Source organism: Parasteatoda tepidariorum, chromosome 8, assembly GCF_043381705.1.
Source record: "Parasteatoda tepidariorum isolate YZ-2023 chromosome 8, CAS_Ptep_4.0, whole genome shotgun sequence".
Classification (NCBI taxonomy): Eukaryota; Metazoa; Arthropoda; class Arachnida; order Araneae; family Theridiidae; genus Parasteatoda; species Parasteatoda tepidariorum.
In genome coordinates, this window is record NC_092211.1 from 48,525,913 (window position 1) to 48,548,054 (window position 22,142).

Below are 22,142 nucleotides of genomic sequence, written 5' to 3' on the forward strand. Positions count from 1 at the left end.
AACAGCCAATCACAGTGCGAAAAGCCCACTGATCGGACGTTATCATCTCCTTGTTGCCATTCTGTAGTAGAAACTATGGTTTAAAATTAGTTACCAATTCCTTAAAAGATAGAGACCCAACATAATTATTTGTTTAAAATTCGATACTCAAAGTCTACAGAAACAAGTAGCTGGAAGCGATAACATTAAAATAACAACAATAATACTAAACTTTAAATATTACAAAACTAAAACTAATTCGCTAGGTTTTTAAATTTGTTATCATTATTGCAATAAAAAAAGAATGGTTAAGACTAAAAAAATTTAGTTGAGTTGTATTAGTTCGTGATATACCATTTCTGGACTTTGAAATTCCACGTATTAAACATATTCTTGTGAAACAAGAGATATGCTTTTCACTTTTTACGTATTTCATTAAAGATGGGAAGCTCGGGGAAATTCGTAAATGAATGGACTTCTCTTGCTATAAGCCATGTGGAATATCAAACCGGTTTGTTTTTCGTTGTGTTTTCAGATAATTCTTCTTGCTGAACGAAAAAAAAAAAAAATTGCAGTCAATTACTAGAGATTTTTTACGGGAACGTTCTCTCAGATTATAATTTGAAATTTTATTTATGCTTTAACTAATTTGACTGAGCGGTTTTTGAATGGTGTTAATACAACTTGTTGAAATAAAAATGGTACACTTTAATTGAGCCATTTGATTCTTTCATAGGATTTGTAGTACTAGTGATGCTATATGTTAATGGAAGAAATAAACAAAAATATCTAAAAGTGTTAAAATAATTAAGCCTGGTTCAATGTGCCCCTAGGTTTAAACTACCTTGTTTATCCTTATTACTCCTAATTATTTTAAGTATTTATTCTTATTAGATATTATGTTAAATCTTTCTTTATTATTTACCTTTTTTCAGTTGCAAATTGGACAACTAAAGTTTTGTGTAATTAATAAAAAATTTCACCCATGTTTTATTTTATGGATGGTGTTTTCTACACTAGGGAACGCTGTAAGTTCGGTATGCCTAAATTTCCGGGTTACTGTTTCCGTTGTATTTTAAAGCCATTTGGCATCATTGTGTTTTGAGATTCTTGCAATCAATGTATTTGATTACATATTACTTGTGTTTACAATGCTAACAATACTGGTGTTTACAATGCTAAAAGTGTTAACACTAACGTAAGATGGTGCACAGCTTGCGACAAAGAACAAACAGTAATAAACTTATGGAAAGAGGCCATATTAAGACTGCCAAAAAAGCGAGTTATTCAAAATCTAGCAACCATGTCACCTTTTTTAACAATATATCTCTAAAAAACAAACAAATTTTCACTTCAAATTCACCAGAATTACATATTAACATTAATATCTTATGAAATATGTCAGATTTGAGCTCAGAAATTATCTAATTTATTTCTTTTATTGAAAACAAAATTATCCGTTTCAAATCATCGCCTATCTGAATAACATGTAGTAAGCAGCTTCAAACTTTTTAACCGGAACTAGAGTAGGTGCCGAGCTCGACATTGTTATTGTTTACATTTCTATTGAAAACACCACCCATAATTAGTGTAGTTTTCAAGGACCATTATGTCACATGGATATGAATACTGACACTTTCTATTTTGTTCTGAGAACTTATATTTGAAAGTTTTATTATAATTCAGTGATAAGTAAGTTATTTTTAGCAATTTCATGTTCTAGTATGAGGAAGAAAAGAAATTGTTGGCAAAATTTAAGAATATTTTTTAAATTATAACTTTCTCACTGAATAAAGAAAACTTTTTTTGTAAGACTGAAGTCACAATTTATAAAAAATAAAAATGCTACTCATAAAGCACTTCTTGCTTTTAGTTTAGATTTTACTTGAGTCTTAGAATTATTAAGCTTATATTGGATTAAGAATTGATCAAAAATGTGCCTTATTAAACTATTTCAAACTCTTTTAATTGCTAGACTAGACATAAAATTTTGTTAAAATAATGTACCTGTAAATAGTTTGAATTTTGAGTTGGTAATTAGACAGGTTATTTGATTAAAATAGTTACTTGTTTTTATTTAAGAGTTATTTTTAAAAAGAATTATTTTGATATGCAAATGTCTTGTTTGATTTTTACAGGTGACTGGTTTGGGAAACTTTTAGCTTTGACTAGTCTTTGTCCACTAGCATTAGTTGTTGCCTTTGCTACATTAATCATTTTTCGAAGAGATCTACACACTGTAAGCTTTATTTATAATATATATATATATATAATCTGATATCAAAGTATCTTTAATTTGTAATAGCTACTATTTAATTTGATTTTAAAGGGAATAATCCAAAATTCAAATTAAAAAAATATTCAATTTTTTGATTGAGTGATTAAACTATAATATTTTACAATAACAAACCTTGTAAAATTTATAATATTTTATGGAAGATTTGGTGTTAGGATTGTTTTTGTATGCAAATGTGATGTCACCTATTAAGGGAGAATATGGTGTTGGTGCTGATGGTGAAAATTTGGTGTTGAATGCCTTCATTTTTATATATTTTTTTTTTCAAACCATTCATTCATTCTTATAGTATATTTAAGTTAGATGCAAAACATCTTATAAATTAGCCTTGGAAATGATCTGATGGTATGTCATATTTTTAAAATTAAGTTTTCTTGAAAAGGTCTTTTTATTGACCTTTGATTTCATTGATTTGTTACTTTTTTCTATGTTAGTTCTATTAAATACTAAATGTTTACTTGTATGTGAAAAATTAGTTTTCTAAGTAAGTTACTTCAGTAGATCTTTATGATACTAACCTTAAAACATGAGACCTTGCACTAAACAGTCAAACCTTAATCCATAATTTTCACATCTTTTGTTTTCTTGTAGTTATAGTCTTGTTTGATTAATCCATCTCAAATGCTATTCTTAGAATGTTAATTATATCTGTTTAGAATTGTTTTATAAACTAAATGATTCCTGCATTTATTGTTCAGAAATTCTGCCTTTTAAAAAATATTGAAATTATTAATTTTGAGAAGAAAAATGACAACTCTGATTGCTGCTAATATTGAAAAAAAAAAATGAAATGAGGATTTATTAAAGTTAGAGGAAAACTCATATAAATAGTACATTTCTTACTTGTGTTGGTTCAGGAAATTGTTGCGGAATCTGAAGACAAACATAACCATTGCCAACATTTACAAAAAATCTCAAATCCTGTAAAACAATGAGGAATAGTCTTACAATAAGGAGCATTCTTACTATTTAGATACAATGAGGAACTTACAGAAAATAAACAGCAGCAATCTGTTACAAATGTTGAAAATTTATTTTTTACGCTGAGAAGAGTGTGTTCAAATCAAAATTTCTAAAAATTTGAAATAAAACAATGTTTATTCATCTTTCTTTTGCATCATAAATAATTTCACATTAAAATACATAATTTTTTCTTTAGAAATTTTATGCTTCTTGTAAGTTTATTAGTTTCTAAGTCCATTACGTTATTACTTTTCGTACATTTGTTATTTTTCAAGTTATTTGATTTTTAATGTTAATGCACTTTTGTAATTTTCTTGCATGTATCATTCTTTATAAATGGTCTACTGAGAAATGATCATTCAAGGTCCTACTGTATTGGAGCTTTTGCTAAATAGACCATTTCATGTATCATTAAACAAACATACTAAACATGGCAATATATATGGAAAATAGCAATAGCTTTAAAATAATTTTTAAATGCAAAGATTTTAAAATATAAAAATATGCGCTAAAGTAAATTTTAAATATGGAAAAAATTGAAATTATGAAATGCATAAAAGCATTAGAAATAAAATCCTAATAATTTATCAAATTTGGTTTGCTTTAACGATTGTAAAGATAGTAACATGATATATGAGAGTTGCAGTTTGTTGAATTGCATTAGATAGATCTTCTACTGTTTATCTTTTATTGCTTTTGCATTTTATTATTTTTTTTTTATTATGTGTATAAAGATTTTAATTATTCCGGGTGAAATATTAGTTTTCTTTTTCAAAATTGTAAAGAAGTCATTGTTATAATGAAAATATTTTGCTAGTATTTGAAATTTTTACTTCTAAGTATTGCCCAAAGATTTCTTTAACATTACCTTTTTAAAATTGAAAGTGTTTCTTATTAGTGATTCTACAAATTATTAGTATCTTCTATTTTAGAGAAATTTTAATGAGATTAATAACAAATATACTTATTTTTGTCAAAGATTTTTAATTAAATAATAAAGATAATAATGAAACAATTGAACAAAATAAACATGTTTCTTTATTTGGGATTTTTATTAATAAGGTTTTGAGTTTTTTTGGTATTCATATGAATGACGTACTGACATACAATGTGTTATCGTGTTTATATATATATATATATAATCTATTTTTTCTCCCAGATTTCTTTTTTTGGTGGTACAGTCCTTAACGAAGCTATTAATTGGATCTTGAAGCATTGTATTAAAGAAGTGCGTCCTTGTCATGGTATGTGTCTGTGATAATGTTCAATTCACATAAAGTTTTCTTCCTTTTAAATTTTTATTATCTCATTGTTTTTCCAAATTGAAGTGACCTGTTTTTAGTTTTTTTTTTTTTCGTTTTGTGTGAAATTTTATTACATTTGAGTACTAGACTTAATCTCAGTGCCTTTCACTTTTTTCAAAGTATAAATTTCCATCTTTTTTCATTGTCTAATTTATTAATTACTTTGTGCACAACCCCTGTTTAAAATAGTTGAGCCAAATTTTAATTAAAATAGATACATTTTCTGAATTTATTAATTTCTCTGTTCAACATGAATATTTTATTATTAATTACTAAATATATTTTATTTTCACAACATATATATGTCTTTGGAATCCTGTGTATGTGTACAACGAAAATTGCCAAATTTTCTCATTTTCCTAATTTCCCTGTCCAATATACTTATTTTTTTGTTAACTAATGAATGCATTCTGTTCCAATATATGCATTTGAAATAGTGCAAAATATACTTTATCATTTGTCCACTTAATAATTTTTTTTTTTTTATTTTTTTTTTGTGCTCTTGAGAGAGGAAAAAAAATTCCTCTTTTTATTCAACTGACAAATATCTTTGGTACCACTTTCATGTATTTTTTGTGTCTTGTATACTTTTTAGTGGTATGTGGCATAATTTTGTTTTCATATTGTTTTTTTAAACTAAATGAATTTTATAAAATTACTTATAACTTTTAATAAATGCGTATTTCTTCTTTCTTATCATTTCCATTCCTCATTATTTTATAAAAAATATTGAAAATGTGATGGAGTTAAAGTTTAGTTTAAACTGGATGTCAGAAATCATTAAATTAATTCAACGGAATTAACTTTCAATAGCTTTTAACTAACTTTCAATTATTTCTTTTCAAAACATTGATTATTTAAAAAAAAAATTAGTTTAAAATTACTTTTGTGAACAATAGCAAAATTGTATATTGTATTCTATTATTAATCATGACAAATTTCAGATTCTTGGTTCTGAAATACTAATTTACTTGTCTATATTTTAGGTCGAGAGGTTCTTTTTTCTGAATATGGCATGCCCTCAAATCATGCACAATTTATGTGGTTTTTTGCTACTTACATGGCATTTTTTCTGCTAATTAGGTAAGGTTTCATAGAAAATTTAGTTTAATAAAAATTTATTTAGTATCTTTGAGAGTTATCAGGGGTCTGTCTAGGTTTTTCTGAGAGGTACCTATTTTGTGAAAATTTAGACATAATTTGTGAAAAATTAAAAATTATATTTAAAAATCAACACAAAAATATGGATTTATCGCTTCTTAAGGGATGCAAAAATAAAATTTTAAGAAAAAGTATTTTGTGAAACTGCCGTTTTTCCTAAAATTGAATTTGTGAAACTACCGTTTTTCCTAAAAGTTGAATTTGTGAAGGTACCGCTAAACGGTAGTAAATTCGGCCTGGACAGACCCCTGGTTATGCTTGAGTGTTAAAGGCAATTTTTTATGAAATCAAAATGATTATTTTATTATGTATGATTTTGATGATATGCTCCACATTAAAATCATACAACATCAAAATCTTCAGCATATTATATTTTAAAAATGCTCATCATAATTGATTGATCAACAACTTTTATTGAATACATTTTATTAAACTGTTCTTGAGTTTTTTTATTTTATTTATTTTTGAAACTCCTGCTACAAATATCATGTTCTCTGAATTATTATAATAGTCAATTCCATGATACAAAGAACAACATAACAATTTATTATTTTGCTATAACAATAACAAAAGTTTATAAAAATGTTAATATAGTTTGTATTCATAATATCTGTGACATAATATTGCAACATCAGTCACAAGTGTTTTTTTCTATTAGCAACTTTCTATATTTCATTTCATGTGTACTTTCAATGTTTACTTTTAATTCAAAGTATTTTTTCAATTAAATTTGAAAATATATTGCCATTCTTTCTTATAGAAGAAAGAGAATTTTAAAATAAAAATATGTTTTGTTCTATGTTCTTTCAATGTAGTGTCAGTTACAGTTTATAATTTTTTCTAATTAAAACATTTATAATATCCATTCCTTTATCCTATATGCATAAAGATCCTAAGTTAGTGAAAGTTATCCCATATAATTTACAAAAAGTTATTAAAGATTTATCAGTGAAAAAAAAGTTTAAAAATATCAAAACTTTATCAAAATGTAATGTCAATCATCATGGAGTTGCCCTATGTACTGTATGTAAATTTTTTCTTCTTTATTTTATTCTTTCTTTAGTTTTTTAAAATTTTATACTTATGAAAAATGTCGATATAAAAATAAATGTTGTATCGTCGTATCAATAAGTGCACTATATTGATTTGATATTTGTGTATATAGAAGGCTATTATCTCTAAACTGAATTAGCTTCAAATTATTTTTCTTACTATTTTCATGTATTATTAATTATTTTAATATGTTTGTTAAGGATTTTTATGAAAATATAATTTATTCTATTCTTAGTCAATATTTCATTGAGTTTTGTAAAATAAATAGTCAGACTGCAATTGAAATTTATTTGAGCTTGTAAATAAATGGAATGTAAATTTAAATTAAGTTTGCGAGGAAAAAAAATTAGAGTTTCAGATTTAAGACATGATTACTATCAAATGAGTTAGAATCGAAGACTCAAAATTCTAAGCAATGCTCTAGTTGTCCATTGTAAATGTAAACATGCCTAAATATTTTATGACAAAGCTTCTTTCAAATATCATGAGACTATTTGGCAAAATAATTAAAATTTTGTTATTATTTGATATTTACATTAAACCTTATATGTTTTTACTTAATTTTTAATTATGTTCTCATTCTTCTTCATATGAAATATTCATAATTTTTTTCTTATATTTATTATATATTTACTTTATAAAAACTCTGTAAATATGGATAGTTTGAGTCCTAAAGACTGTAATTTGTAATAAATAATTTGAAATTTTTTATTTCATAAAAGCTAGAATAAATAGATAAAAAAATATTTAAACTGTATTTTTAATGTAAAAAAAAATTTTCTTGCATTTATTTAAGCTCTTGATCTTACCTAAATAGAGTGTGTGGTTTTTTCAAATATGAAATTAGTTTTGTCTTGAAAACTGCTGAATGTTTTTAAATGGCTGATTTGTATGAATGGGTTTTGTCTGAATGTATAAGTTTACAAAGAATGTATGGGTTTATCTATACATATGATAAAATAAAGAATTTGGGTGTGTGTCTGTATACCGGATTGCAGGTAAACCATAGGCTCTAAAAATACGTCATTCAACTTGAAGCTAAATGAGTGCAATTGTAAACAAATGACTATGTCTGATTTTTGATTTTTTTATTATATGTAAAATTTAGAGACACTTAGAGAAAAGAATTTTCTCATTGGCTAAACAAAAGACATTGTTTTAAAATAAAGTATAGACGGTTCAGTTTTGTAAAATATTTTAAAGATAACAATACTTATATATGTTGGCTTAAAGCTCTTCTCCAAAAAGTTGTTTATTGCACTTTCGGTAATACTTAATTATTTTATATTCATTTTGCCAGGCTTTCTGACCAATAACATGATCGTGCAGTATTGCTTAACCACGTGATTATTTTGTTTCTAGCCATGTTACTATAAAATTAAATAATTTAAAATCAATGGCAATTGAAATTAAAAAAAAGTTTTGTGCTGATAAGTAAAATTCATTGAGAATGAACATAAAAATACCAATATTATTTTTGTTGCCAATTATAATTAATTTTGGTAATAGTTACTAATTGAAGAAAAATTATAAATTATGTACTATAAAGCACGATTATTGGAGAAATGTTACTAATTCGTCTAAGAGAGCACTTCTGCAAATATTCTCTGCCTGCAAAAATCTGCAAAATATTATTGACGATTGATTATTGACTTAATAAATTTTTTGTAATAGGTATTAATTAAAATAAAAATAAGATATGAACTAAAAAGAAAAATTAATGGAAAAATGTACTTATTCATTATGGGTAACTGAAAAAGGCCCCTTACTATTGACTCAAATGATACTTAATTTTGGCAGACGTGCCAACTCTCCCGCATTTTGTGGGAGTCTCCCAAATTTTGAGTTATTCTCCCGACCTCCAGAATTTATTCCAAAAACTCCCGAATTTTACTGCAATCGACGGCCAAACTCAAAATTACATAATTTTTCCGCGAGTGCGTAAGTTATGTTTTTCTTTCAGCGTGAATTCCATCCCCTCTTATCGAACTACCATCTGCCTGAAGCGTAGCTGCATGTGCTTTATGTCCCCCCCTCTTTAACACTCCTATTTCACCCGCCCCCTTACACTGGGATTTGTAGGAATCTCATCTTCCTCTCCTTTTGTGTGAAGTTGAATGCGATGACGTCACATGACGATATAGAGTGACGTCCGTACAGGAGTGGAGAAACTCGTACTCTCGATAGTTGGAATTGATATTGTATCTTGCTGATTTTATAGCTTTTATTGCGTATTTTTCCGGTGTTGGCAGCATTATTCGTTTAGTCTTCATACATTAAAAATAATTTTTTTTTCAAGAATGTCTAAGTCGAAACGGAAGTATGCAACCAATTCCAACAAATCATGTACCAATGACTTTAGCAGGACTTAATTGCAAGGAGCTAAATCTGCATCTCTTTTTTATGCATACAGTGGAGAACCATTTATCCGGTATCGAGATAATCCGGGGGGAAATTTTGCTCGGTTCTCCTGCCATTTTGAACTAAAACGATATGAAAAAAAAAAGCGGAATTGGATTCAGTTGATCTTGCCATGTTCCAGGTTTTAATATTTATGCTAGTGCCTTTTTTTGAACTATCGTTTCGGTTCGATAATTTTAAGTGTTGTTTTTATTTAGATTAATAAGTTTTCCTTTTATTTTATCGTCCCCCCCTATAATTAGGTATGAAATATATTGCGTTATTTAATCCTTGGTTTTGTTTATTAGTTAATTTAGGAATTGTAATTATTTTTTAAACTTGTTTTTCTTGTCTAAACTTGCAAATTTTTTTATTCTTTTAAATGTTATTTTTCTACAATTTTTTTCCTTTTTAGATTTAGGAGTGCTTTTCTTTTTTCTCTTACTTTAAAATGTGTTTACACTTTCTCCTTGTAATTTGGGTTCGATAAAACATCGATTAACGACACTTTTTGGTCGATCCAGAAAACCGGGAGATTAAGACATCCGGGATAGCAATGGTCCCAAGCATCCCGGATAATTGGTTCTCTATTGTACAGACATTAGTATTATTATACATTAGTATTGAATTGGTTTTTAAATATAGTTCTTCAATTTGTTAATCTTTTAAAAGTTTTTGTGCATTTTTATTACAGTGTCAAGGGTTTTTGAATAATGTTTTATTAAGGAAATGGTATTTATTTTTTAAATTAAGAGTATCTACCTACTATAGTTTTGTGTTGCTAAATCTGTGTTTAATTGTTTTATTTCCATTTAATATTTTTCCACAATTTGTGCTCTATTAGTGTGTAAAATTTCTTGCATTCTTATATTTAAAAAATTTTTTACTTAAAATTCCTTAGAAGTGTCAAATGTTGCATACCGTGCACCTTTTTTTACCCCTCCTGAAATCTCCTGAATTCTTGTTAGGGAAACTCCTGAATGTTAATTTTGCTAGGTTGGCACGTCTGATTTTGGTAATTTGCACTACTGGTATCATGGTTATTGGTACAGTATTAATCGGTACCAAATATACTCTTATGTAGGTAAAAAGTATTTTATGAGTAAATTTGATGTCGTTTACTGCTGCACCAAATCTGTACATTTTTATGACAGGTTTTTTACTACCCCTCAAAGATATAAGTGCAGGAGAAAGTAGTTTGATTGTGAAAAGATTTAAATATCTTGAGTTGCCTCGAGCAACAGCATTATGCCAGATGATACTGAATACAGTTAATCCTTATTTAGATTTGATGAACTACTAAATAAGTTTTTTGCTTAATCTGACAGCATAAAATTACCAAGAAGGGCAACAAATAGTAAAAAAAAAACAACAAAAACATTGGAATTATTTTAGATTTATTATTTGGGTCAGTATTTGTCTTCCCGTTTTATGCACAGTTTTGTGGTGTTTTTCAGGATTTATTCATTGTTACTTAATGTTTCACTCCATACAGGAATGGGTATTCAGCTAGTATATTTATATATATAAACAAAGATAATCTGCTTATTTTATAACCGTCGTTCGTAAGCCAACCCAATTTTTAATTTACGACTACCAATGTTCAACTCCATAGCCTTGTGATTTTGAAGGGAACTCCTGCATCAAGTATTGAGAGAAATTTGCATTTGTGGAGGACTTTTTGATGGAACTAACCCAAGTTTGCATTTCATGGAGAGGAAAACCTCCCATGGTTAGCTTGGTGGCAAGGGGACTCTTAACCCATGATTCGTCTATGACTGAGGATATTTTACGTCATCATTGTGGTCGGTGCGAGCCGGGTTTGGAATTCGAATTGACCAGGGATTCAAACCTGGGTCACCTTATTCGGAGGCGAGTGCTCTTTCCCTTGAGCCAACACGGCTCTCATCTGCTTATTTGTAAATAATACAAATGACAAAAAACATGGGATCTTAACTTGTAGCACCATAGCTGCATATTTTGCCTTCTTTCTAACACTACGCCTACATACCAGAGAAGTGGGAACACTTGCTAGTCACTCAAATGAATTTATGAATTTTAGAAAATCCTGGTTCAGATTTTTTAGTAAATTGCATAAAAACTGTAGTTTGTGGAGCAAAACTGACACCAGATTTGAAATCAGCATTTTAAAAGCATCTAACAAGGGAAACTAGGGAAATGTGACTCGCCAATTTTGAAATAAGCTAGTGGGATGTATGCCTTATGAGGAATAATTTTAGGGGGCAACATTCGTTTCGACCCATAGAAGGTCCTGTGAGAGATAAAAAATAATTCAATATATAGAAAAATCGGTATTTTATTACTTCAATGCAGACTATTAGTTATTGTAATACTCCAATTAATTTTGTGGTACTTTCACGTACTATATAATGCATATTTATTGTCAAAATTGATTTCGAAAGTTTTATATATTTGCAGTTTTTCAGAAAAACCTGTTCGGTTAATTTTAAAAAAAATTGACATCAAATTTTTTTTCTTCAAAAAAATTTCCTAATCAATTGGAGTATGTAATAATTGCAAATCAATTAATTAATAATTAATTAATAGTTAATAATTAATTAAAAATTAATTAATAGTTAATAATTAATTAATAATAAATTAATAATTAATTAATAATTTATTAATAATTAATTAATAATTAATTAATTAATAATTAATAATTAATTGGAGTATGAGACAATTTCAATAACTAATAGTCTGCATTGAAGTAATAAAATACCGATTTTTAAATATATTGAATTATTTATTATCTCTCACAGGACCTTCTATGGGCCAAAACGAATGTTGCCCCCTAAAATTATTCCTCATAAGGCATACAGCTCACTAGTTTATTTCAAAATTGGCGAGTCACACTTCCCTAGTTTCCCTTGTAAGATCTGTTAAAAAATTCATGCAACCGATTTTTTTTTCTTTCTCCAGTGTAATCATTTCACTATTTGTCTTAAATTATATATTTATTTAAAAAGTGAAAAAAAAAATATTTTCATTAAGTATACTCTTTTTTTTTAAGCATTAAAATATCCTATGGTATAAACTTGTTTTTATTTGGCACCTTTCATACATGTTTAAACAATTTATTGAAATTATTTTATCCTATCAGTTTAACTAAATACCTAAAATAACTTAATGTTTTTTTAGACTGCATCATGGAAATAATACGTATCCATTAGAAAATGCATGGAAATATTTCCTTACTTTACTTTTCATGTGTGTAGCAGCTATTGTTACATATAGTAGGTAAGAAACTATAATTTTGTTTAATTTTTATCTCTATTTTACATTTGGGCAGAACAAAATAATCAATTTCTATAATAGTGTTATAAAATCATTCTCTAAATTATTTATTTTCTAAATGATTTGTTATGTATTTATTTATATATAATTACGTATTTAATATTTATTAAATTATATTATAAAATGATACTCACACAATGTTTTGCAACTGGAAAAATATATAGTCTCAATAGTTAAAGCAGGAGAATAGCTGAACGTTTCAGCTACTCAATATTTATTTCATATTATGCATTTCTCTATATATCTTGAATTATTTCTGATAAAATAATTTTTGCACATGATTATAAAATTCCTTTGTCCAATAATGATTCGATGTAAAAGTTTTTAAATGAGTAAATCAGAAATTTGGTAACCTTTCTACTATAGAAGTGATATTATAACAAAGAGTTTTTGAGAAATAAAAATGTAAGAGTATGTTTTTTTAATACAAATTTAAAAAATTATGAAAAAAGTAAATTTACCTTTAAACGGCACAAACTTATGAATGTCTTGCTTAAACTATTGATATCAAAGTTTGCAAATTCTGACTACCCCCATATTTTGAGGGACTAAAATCCAAATCCATCAAAGGTATGCGCAGAGAAAGTAACATTTGTGTGCTGATTTTGTTACTTAAAATAACTTTTGTACAAATTAGTTAGCTTACACAAGCCTTTACAATCATTAAGATTACATTTTAATTTGCTGTGATTCAATCAATAGATAAACATAAGTTAGATATTCCATTTTTTATTTTGTGCTCATACATGCTTGTATATGTTTACAGTTACATTTTCATATTTCAGAATCTATTTGCAATATCATACATGGAATCAAGTGTTGTGGGGAGCTCTTTTAGGCATCATTTTTGCATGTTTGTGGTTTGCCTTTACACAGTTTACATTAACTCCACTTTTTCCAATAATTGCAGCATGGTATGTACATTTTACTGATCCAATTTATTAAGCTCTACCGACTAACAAACAAAATAAAAAATTATAATTGTTTCCTAAACTGTAGTTTTTTCCCATATTTTTCCATTTACTATGTCATACATTTAAAAAAAAATTATGTAAGGAATTTTCTAAAGATTATTTATTTTATTTATTCTATCTCTCCCCTTCAAAGAACGTTCTCCTGTTGCTGTAGAAATGAAACGTAACTCATTATTATTTGCTTAACTGTGTTAATGCTTTTTTTTGCTGTTTTAAAATAGTTTTAAAATAAAACTTTTGATACTATCAGAAAAACAATTATGTAAAAGAAATTGAGACAATTATTGACTTTTAACTTTCTATTAATCAATCTTTTTATCAATTCTGTAATTATGCAATTTAATTTGCAGTAAAGCTATTCTGATATGAATGGTCTGGACTGATGTAAAATTAAGAACAGATTTCAGTCTTAATTAACAGTTTTAAACATTGCTGCTTTGTGAAAGTTACCTTTATGTAAGTTACACACATATACATTTATGTGATTGAGATTGGTATATAATTTATTTAAAATAGTATTTTTGATAAATGAAACAAAGTACTTTTCATGATTGCACTAGCAATGGCTGAAATAATGAAAAAGCGAATTTATTTTTTACATTTTTTAAAAAAAAGAAGAAAAAACACTACATGTTTAAAAAATTATAATTTTGAAGAAAAGCTGCATCATAGTTATTAGAGCCAGAACTTTCTTATTTAAAACTTTCTTAAGAAATATTATTGATATGCATTCTCAATAGTTGTTAATATTATTAACATTACTTAGATTAATATTTCTTTATTCTTATTTTAGGCCCATAAGTGAATTTCTGATGTTAAGAGATACAACACTCATTCCAAATGTTATGTGGTTTGAATATACGTCCCATCGAACAGAATCAAGGTAATCACTATGACTTAATCTTTTTTTTAATTGTTTCATTGGCTAAATTTTTCCATCTTCCTGATGCATTTTTTATAAAACTAGAATTTTACATTTAAGTAATATTTTATTAAAGTTCCAATACTCTTGAATTATTTAAATTTTATGCTTGTTTGTATTGCAGGAATTTGTTGTTACAAGTTTATTTAAAACTATTACAAGTAAAATGACTCTTATAAAGCTCTTTTATTGTACCTGTTATAAGAGGTTTATTTTTGAAAACTTATTTACTGTAATGTTTTTCACTTTTCATTGTACAACAGTAAATTGTTTTTGAGCTAACTTTTTGCTATTAACTTATCTTTACTAGCTTTGATAATTTAAAGCTATTAATTTTTTTTTTAAATTTGAAATTTACTTGCAACTTCAGTACAAGGTAATTTTACAAGATTTTTTTCATTTAGATGAAAATTATTATAATAAATAATTTATTCTGAATTTTATGTCTTTTTCTGAACATAAACATAGTGGCCTCTCTCTCTCTAGAAATAGAAAAAACTCAGAATTTCCAGAAAATCAAAAATATGGCTTAAAACTCTTGAAACTTTCAGGAAAATTTACAAACAGCCCTGGAATTTCTTAGTATTAATATTACAATTATTACTCTAAACTATATTGTGAGAGAATTTCTATAAATTTGTTTTGTTTGATTAAACACTGAAACTGTATAAATCATGTCTTATAAATTTTTTTTTCCAATTGCACTATAATTTTTCTTGTCATCTGCATGATTTTACTAAATTAATTCTATTTAATAATGTTTCTTTTTCCTTTTTCTATTAAACAAACATTTGTTTCTTCAATTAAATTTCTGAAAATAGAAAGATTGTAAACATTTTCAGAAATTAATTCATTTCTATAGTTATTACTATTTCAAGATTTCATTATTAATAAAATTTATTAACAAAATTATTAAATAAAAATATTTTCACCATTAAATCTCTTTGTTTTGTTTAATATTATTAAAAGTTTAGGTATAAAATAATGAACTATTTTCAATTAAAAGTTAAGAATTTTAATTTTAAGGAAAATTTTTACACCTATGCATTCTGTCTTACTGTATATATGATTTAAGTTATTATCGAAAATACTCTTAATTTAAACTGTGACAGTCTGCAGATCTTCACAACTTTTAATTTGAATATTTTGGAGAATTCGCTTTGTCTGCAGAGTGGCCGCTCTGATAAATAATACAATACTTCTCAATTACACGCAAGTTCAGAAGTTTTTGTTAATGAGTAAATTAACTGAAACTTTAATGGGGCATATTTTACACTAGGGACAGATTTGGCGGTTAATTTGTACCCCATCCTAGGATTTCAAACATGCTCTTCAAGTGAAGCTTAACTTTGTTTTTATTGTAATTTTTGAGATAAGTACTTCCCTTGTTAGCTTAACAGTTATGAAGTATGTTTTGTGGTCTGCATAAACTTTTAATTCCATTCAAAAATTTATTTCTTTTTCAGAACAAGACAGCGAAAATTAGTATCCATGAAGTCGCAATGACTGGATAATGCTCAATTTATGTTTTATCACAATAAATGTACAAATTACTACTAAATTTTGCTTTTTTTTATACTCTAAATAGTATATATCATTTGTGTAAAATTTGTATAATATTTGTGTGTTTTTGCTGCAAATAAAAATGTTTCTGAGATCTGTTCTTTATACACAGCAATATGGATGTAAAAAAAATCATAAATAATTGTTTATTTTATTATAACTTAACACACTCTGGTAGTGTTGATATGTCCATATTTTTAAACAATGGCAAAAATATTTCTATCATGTTAATATATTGATTCAATTGGTTTTATTCAATTATTAAATATGTAATGATTGTCAAAACTATAAAGTTTTTTTTCTTATTAAGCATTATTGTCTTGCATTTTTAGTATCAGCAGAAAAATTTATTTTTGTGAATATGAAAACCTAACAACTGTGGAAAGCAATGCTGTTATTCAGGATGCAATCAACTACACTGCAAAAGGAAGAATGCATCATTCTAGCAAATTACTGTCTTAAATGTTCTAAAAAAACAACAGAAAATTAAAAAATTCTTTAAATCAGTGTAGGGAGAGGGGAGAACAACTAATTTTTTTTTAGAAACCAAATTTATCGCAATTCATTTTTAGAAACTAAATCTAGAATTATTCACATCAGAGACAAACTATGAACCTTTTTTTTCTTCATGAAATGCTATTTTAAATAAATATTGAAGATATAAAATTGAACCTATTCTTACCTTAGTTACTTACCATTACCATTCTGTACCTCAGTTATTAGTTGAAAAGTATTACTATGATATATACGTTATAAAAAGAGTAAAAATTTATTATTTATAATAAAAATGAATTACTACAATTATTCTACTTTTATCAAAAGAAATATTTTATGACTTTTTAATTTTTGACACATTTTATATACTTGCATAAGCACATTTTAAAATAGGTCTATTGAATTACGTATGATTATTGTTATTTTTAGTCTCGACAAAAAATTTCATGTGGAGAACTTGAAGACTGGACGACTGTGTTAAGCAACACTGTTATTAAGGATTCAATCAACTACACTGTAAAAGGGAAGAATGCAACTTTCCAGAGAATTACTATCTAAATGTTCTAAAAAAGAATACAAAAAAAAAAAAAAAAAATTCTATAACAAAATCTATAGCAATCTATTTTTTAGAAATTAAATCTAGATACATATATTCACTTCAAAGAAAAGCTGTGCACCTTGTTTTCATAAAATATCATTTTGAATTAATATTGAAGAAATAAAATTTAACCTATTCTTACCTTAGTTGCTTACCATTACCGTTCTATACCTTAGTTATTAATTAAAAAAGTATTATTTTTAAATTGATTACTATGACACATACATTTTAAAAAGAGTAAAAATTAAGTATTAGTAATCAAAATGAATTACTACAATTATAACTTTTTCTATAAAAATAAATATTTTATGACTTACTTTTTAATTTTATGACTTACTTTTTAATTTTATGACTTACTTTTTAATTTTCTATACATTATCTATATTCGCATAAACACATATTAAAGTAGGTTTATTGAATTATGTATGATTATTGTTATTTTTAGTTGCAACAAAAATTTAATGTGGTGAATGTGAAAACCTAACAACTGTGGAAAGCAAAACTGTCTAAATGTTCTAAAAAAAGGATAAAAATTTAAAAAATTGGTATGAGGGGTGAGCAACTAATTTTTTCGATACCAAATCTATAGCAATCCATTTTTTAGAAACTAAATCTGGAACTGCGCAACTTTTTTTCATAAAATGTTATTTTGAATTAGTATTGAAAAAATTAAATTGAACCTATTCTTAGTCATTAATTAAAAAAAAGTTTTTTATTAAACTGATTACTATGATACATAGGTTATAAAACGAGTAAACATTTATTATTAATAATAATAAAATGGAATTCTCCAATTTTACCTTTTTTTGATGTATAGATCATCTATATTTGGATGATCACATTTTAAAATTATTTCAATATAAAATGACACCCACAAATATTAAAATAAAATTTAAACTTATTTTTGTCGTTTGATATCTGTCAGCTGTTACAATTTGACTGAAAATCAACTTTCAAATTTTACACCTTTACAAGGTATTGCTGTAAAAAATATTTCAATTTTATGTCTTACAGCGATATATTTTTTACCATTTATTGTAAAAAGGTTTTTTAATTCCTTGTAAATAAATTCCTAGACAATAAGCTTTTTACAGATTTTATGTGCAGGAAAAATGAATATAAATATATATTTAGCGTTATCTATTTGTGAGATTTTTGTAACATAATATATGATTAAATGTGATAGAATCAAGCAAAATATCTTATTAGAGAATTACTCTACTTTTACAATAGGTGAAGCACCTATTGAAGAAGTGACCTATACTGAAACATAACACAACTGTTGTCATTGTTAAGCAAATAATGAACAGTAATGAAATTTAGAAAGTTTTTATTTCAGCACAAAGACTCTTTAACCCATTAATTATGCATAAATTTTATTTTATGAAAGTCTTTAAATTTATAACAATAAATAACTAATTTTTATTTCTCTTGGGCTGGGAGTTTTGCCATTGATCAATTTTCAATATCATGTAAACAAATTTTTCTTCCTACTGCACTTAAAAGAAAAACAAAAAACTAATGAGATTCCAGAATAAGACAAATGGTTTAGAGTCAGCACATTAAAACTTCTAGTTGGTTATATAAGGTGTTCTAAATAAGCCTGACAGTTTACGAAAGTATACAACACAAAAACAGTTAAAGTTAACGGTTAATTCATTTTTTTTAAAAAAAGCATTTTTTTAAATTAAAATAGCAAAATGTTCAGTGTATTTCACTATTATGCATCATGAAGTTTTTTATAACGAGATTCTGCATGAAAATATCTTCTTGGCTCTTCCTAAGGCTGTCTGTGTGTGTTACAGGTTAATTGCTCCTCTCTTAGTTTCTCGCCCCTCATGTTTTTATTATCGTATTTATCTTTTCTAATTTTTTGTTCCTAAATGTTTTCTTTTGATGTCTTCTTGTCAACCCTTCTACCTTTAAGTCATAAATTGTACTGTCATCAATCGTTTCTAATGTTTACATATCCGACAATTGTATTTTCTTAACCACGTGAGTTTTCTTGAATAGTAATTTTATTCAAATAATATATGGTATTAATGCTTCTCAGCGTGTTTATAGGGTTTTTAACAAGTGTGAAATAGCAGTCCTAAGTGCGGATATTTAGGATACTCGCGCACGTTTATTGGATATTAAGACTGAACTTTTTCATCTTCATCTGCTCCTTGCTAAATTATGCGTTTTGCTCAGTAAACATATGACATATGGCAAGCTTAGTAAAAAATTGAATAACCTGATTTTGGTTTATGACGCTTAGGAACAGACTTTTTGTTACATTAGTATAAATACTGTATCTCGCCTAATTCGGGTATGAGGATTTCATATCTAAAATTAGTTTTCTTCCTGAAGCTACATTTTTTTTAAATGAAATTTTTTGTCAAAATGCACAAGTTTAAAAACGTTATATATAACTGAAGGTTTCATAAATGTCGTAACAAACGTCTAGAGGAGTTAGAGGGCACAGGACTAGAATTAAAATTGCATGAAAACCTCTGCCCAGAAATGCCGTCGTTCGCTTCTAGGGGCGCTTCTCTATTATGGCAAGTTCAGAAACATATGAAGAATTAGTTCATAATTGGAAATTACCCCCTAGCGGCGTAAGATGGCATTTCCGGGCATGTGTTCCATTGCAGTTTTTATGGTGATGATGCTAACTCCTTTAGAAGTTTGTCGCATATTTATGTGACGTCCTGTTATATATAATGTTTTTAAACATGCACTTTTTGAGAAAAATTAGACTAAAAATGTCATTTAAAAAACTAACATGAAGAGAGAATCCAAATGCAGATTTGAAATCAGCCACACCAAAGTATCTAAGATCTGTTGAAAAATCTCATGCAACAGGAAAGAAAATTGTTTCCTAATATAATGAATATTATCCAAATGTCAAATCATTAATACAACTCTCTTGTATATCTATCTTCTATTAATCTTAGTAACGCATAAGAAGAGGTTTAAATTTGAGGTTAAGATTGTAGGTTTAATTTTGGTGTTACTAACAAATATTTGGCAACCCATTATTATTGTCCCTTTAGAATTAGCGTTTAAGCGGAATGGATTTTCTTCTGATCATATTGATACTGTTCGAAATTCAATTTTCAGCACCATTTCTTTTCATAAAATCTTAAGTAAATCTAGTCTCTCGTATTCTCAAAACAAGCTTTTAAGGAACTTGATTCTCCTTTGATATTTTCAATGCCGCAGCAGAAGAAGGTAGGGAGACTTCATATTTGAACTTCTGTTCTTAACAAGTCGTTGCCTAATTAACACCACTCAAGCAATTAATGCCTGATTACTATAATTATGTTGTTAAACACAATTTAAAAATCTGATTCTAATCCCTTCTCATTCTACTGTTATTAAGAATAAATTAAAAAATCTTCTTGTACATGTACAGCCTTATATTCCAAATTGTGCCTTTCTAAAGTTCACAAACCTAAACTAACTTTTATATCTAATATTGATTCCCTAAGCTGAAAGCTTTCTCAATAACTCCTTATTTTTATCTCTGACTTCTAAAAAGATCTATATTGTTAAAAATTCTCATGTTCTTTTTTTTCACTAGTGTTCTTATTTCCAGAGCGATTGGTTGTGATTGGTAAATGATGACAGGAATTTCACTACTCTTTTTCGTTTCTCATGGTAGAAAAGATTTGTTTATGAAAAGATTGTCGTTTGTCTTAGTAGCCAGTTTTACTGATCTTCAAGTATTGACAACTTTGTTGACCCAACATTCAATTTACTTTTGACGTGTAAATTAATTTTCCTATGCTTTTTTATGTTGTAGTAACTAAACGCCTGATAACTTTTCAACTTCTGTTTATTGTAAACTATTCCTCTCCATTCTAATATTTCTTCTAATCACCCCAATTGCCTAAAAATTAAGCTTCCTCAACTCGCTTGCTGCTAGCCACGGATTTAACCCTACAGTAGTTAATTCAAATCTTGATAAACTTACTAAATCCAACAGTCTATATCATACTGTGAGCTTAATACTATGCTTTTTTTCTCTTCAGTTTGCTACAAAATTACTATTTACCCACTCCGTTTTAATTTTAATGTCGTTTTCAGGCCTGTTAATTAAATAAATTTTAGTCTCTTAAAAATCTTATCAGCATTGATAATCACTATTGCATTACCAATACCTCGCCAATGTAACCTCTACATGGGATAGACCAGCCATGCATTAAAATCGAGATTAAGGGATCCCTAGCCTAGTAAAAAACTCGTTAAATAATTAATTGCCACTCATCGTCGGAACTTGGTTATAAACTTAACTTCGATAACTCCAAAATTCTTTCTACCTCTGGCCTATTAGCCCATCTTGATGGTCTGTAATCTTGTTTCCAAGTGTCGGTTCTCTAGTTAACAACATGAGTTCCTCAAACCCTGCATACCGCTTGGAAATGCAACCTGCCCTGATTTGCTTGTGTGTGTGTTTTTTTTCCTTTCAAATCTGTATTTTTTCCTTCATTCACTTATGTTGAGTTTTGAGAATAGGCGTCTTGGTTTCAAGCTCTCGAAACATTTTATATTTCTCTACCTTAATAATTTTTGAAGCTAATGTAGTTAATTCCATATTATTCCACTCTAGAGTTTTGAGATTATTCCTTTTATAGCCATGATATATTAAGCAAATAGCTCTTTCTCAGAAGTCAGATACAAAAGCATACTTTTTTGTATGACAATAACCTTTATTAGTTTAATTATTTTTCTTTACTCGGTTTGGAAACTAAACTCTCAACATCTGAGTGAAGCCGCAATTTGAAAAGAATGAAAGCGGTCAAAACTCCAGACTTCTTAACATCTCTTGTTACATACTGCCTTTTACGCCATAGGTTTGTAATTCATAGCACGAATGAAAATGTTGTTTGCGTGTAATTTTAAAACACTTTCTCCCAACTCAGTGGCGTAACGCAAGGGAGGGGTTTAGGGGTTTGAACACCCCCCTTGAGCTCAGACAAAATGGCAAAAATAAACATTTTAGTAGAAATTATGCGGGTATTATTTTTTAAGACTATACATTTTTATTTGCCTTATGCCTACCTTTTTATCTCACGGTATTTCTCAGAATACTGAAAAAAACATTTACTATAATAGGGTTGTACTTTTGAAA

At 27.1% G+C, this 22,142-nt stretch overlaps 1 protein-coding gene across 1 annotated transcript; it reads left to right on the plus strand.

The window, feature by feature from the left end:
* Nucleotides 1–142: 142 nt before the first annotated feature.
* Nucleotides 143–16,239, plus strand: LOC107456541 (dolichyldiphosphatase 1). Its single transcript, XM_016074423.2, has 8 exons — nucleotides 143–490; nucleotides 2,118–2,218; nucleotides 4,398–4,482; nucleotides 5,529–5,625; nucleotides 12,316–12,414; nucleotides 13,257–13,385; nucleotides 14,239–14,328; nucleotides 15,834–16,239. The coding sequence occupies exons 1-8, from the start codon at nucleotides 421–423 to the stop codon at nucleotides 15,871–15,873; spliced, it is 711 nt and encodes a 236-aa protein (XP_015929909.1). The 5' UTR covers nucleotides 143–420; the 3' UTR covers nucleotides 15,874–16,239.
* The last annotated feature ends 5,903 nt before the right edge of the window (nucleotides 16,240–22,142 follow it).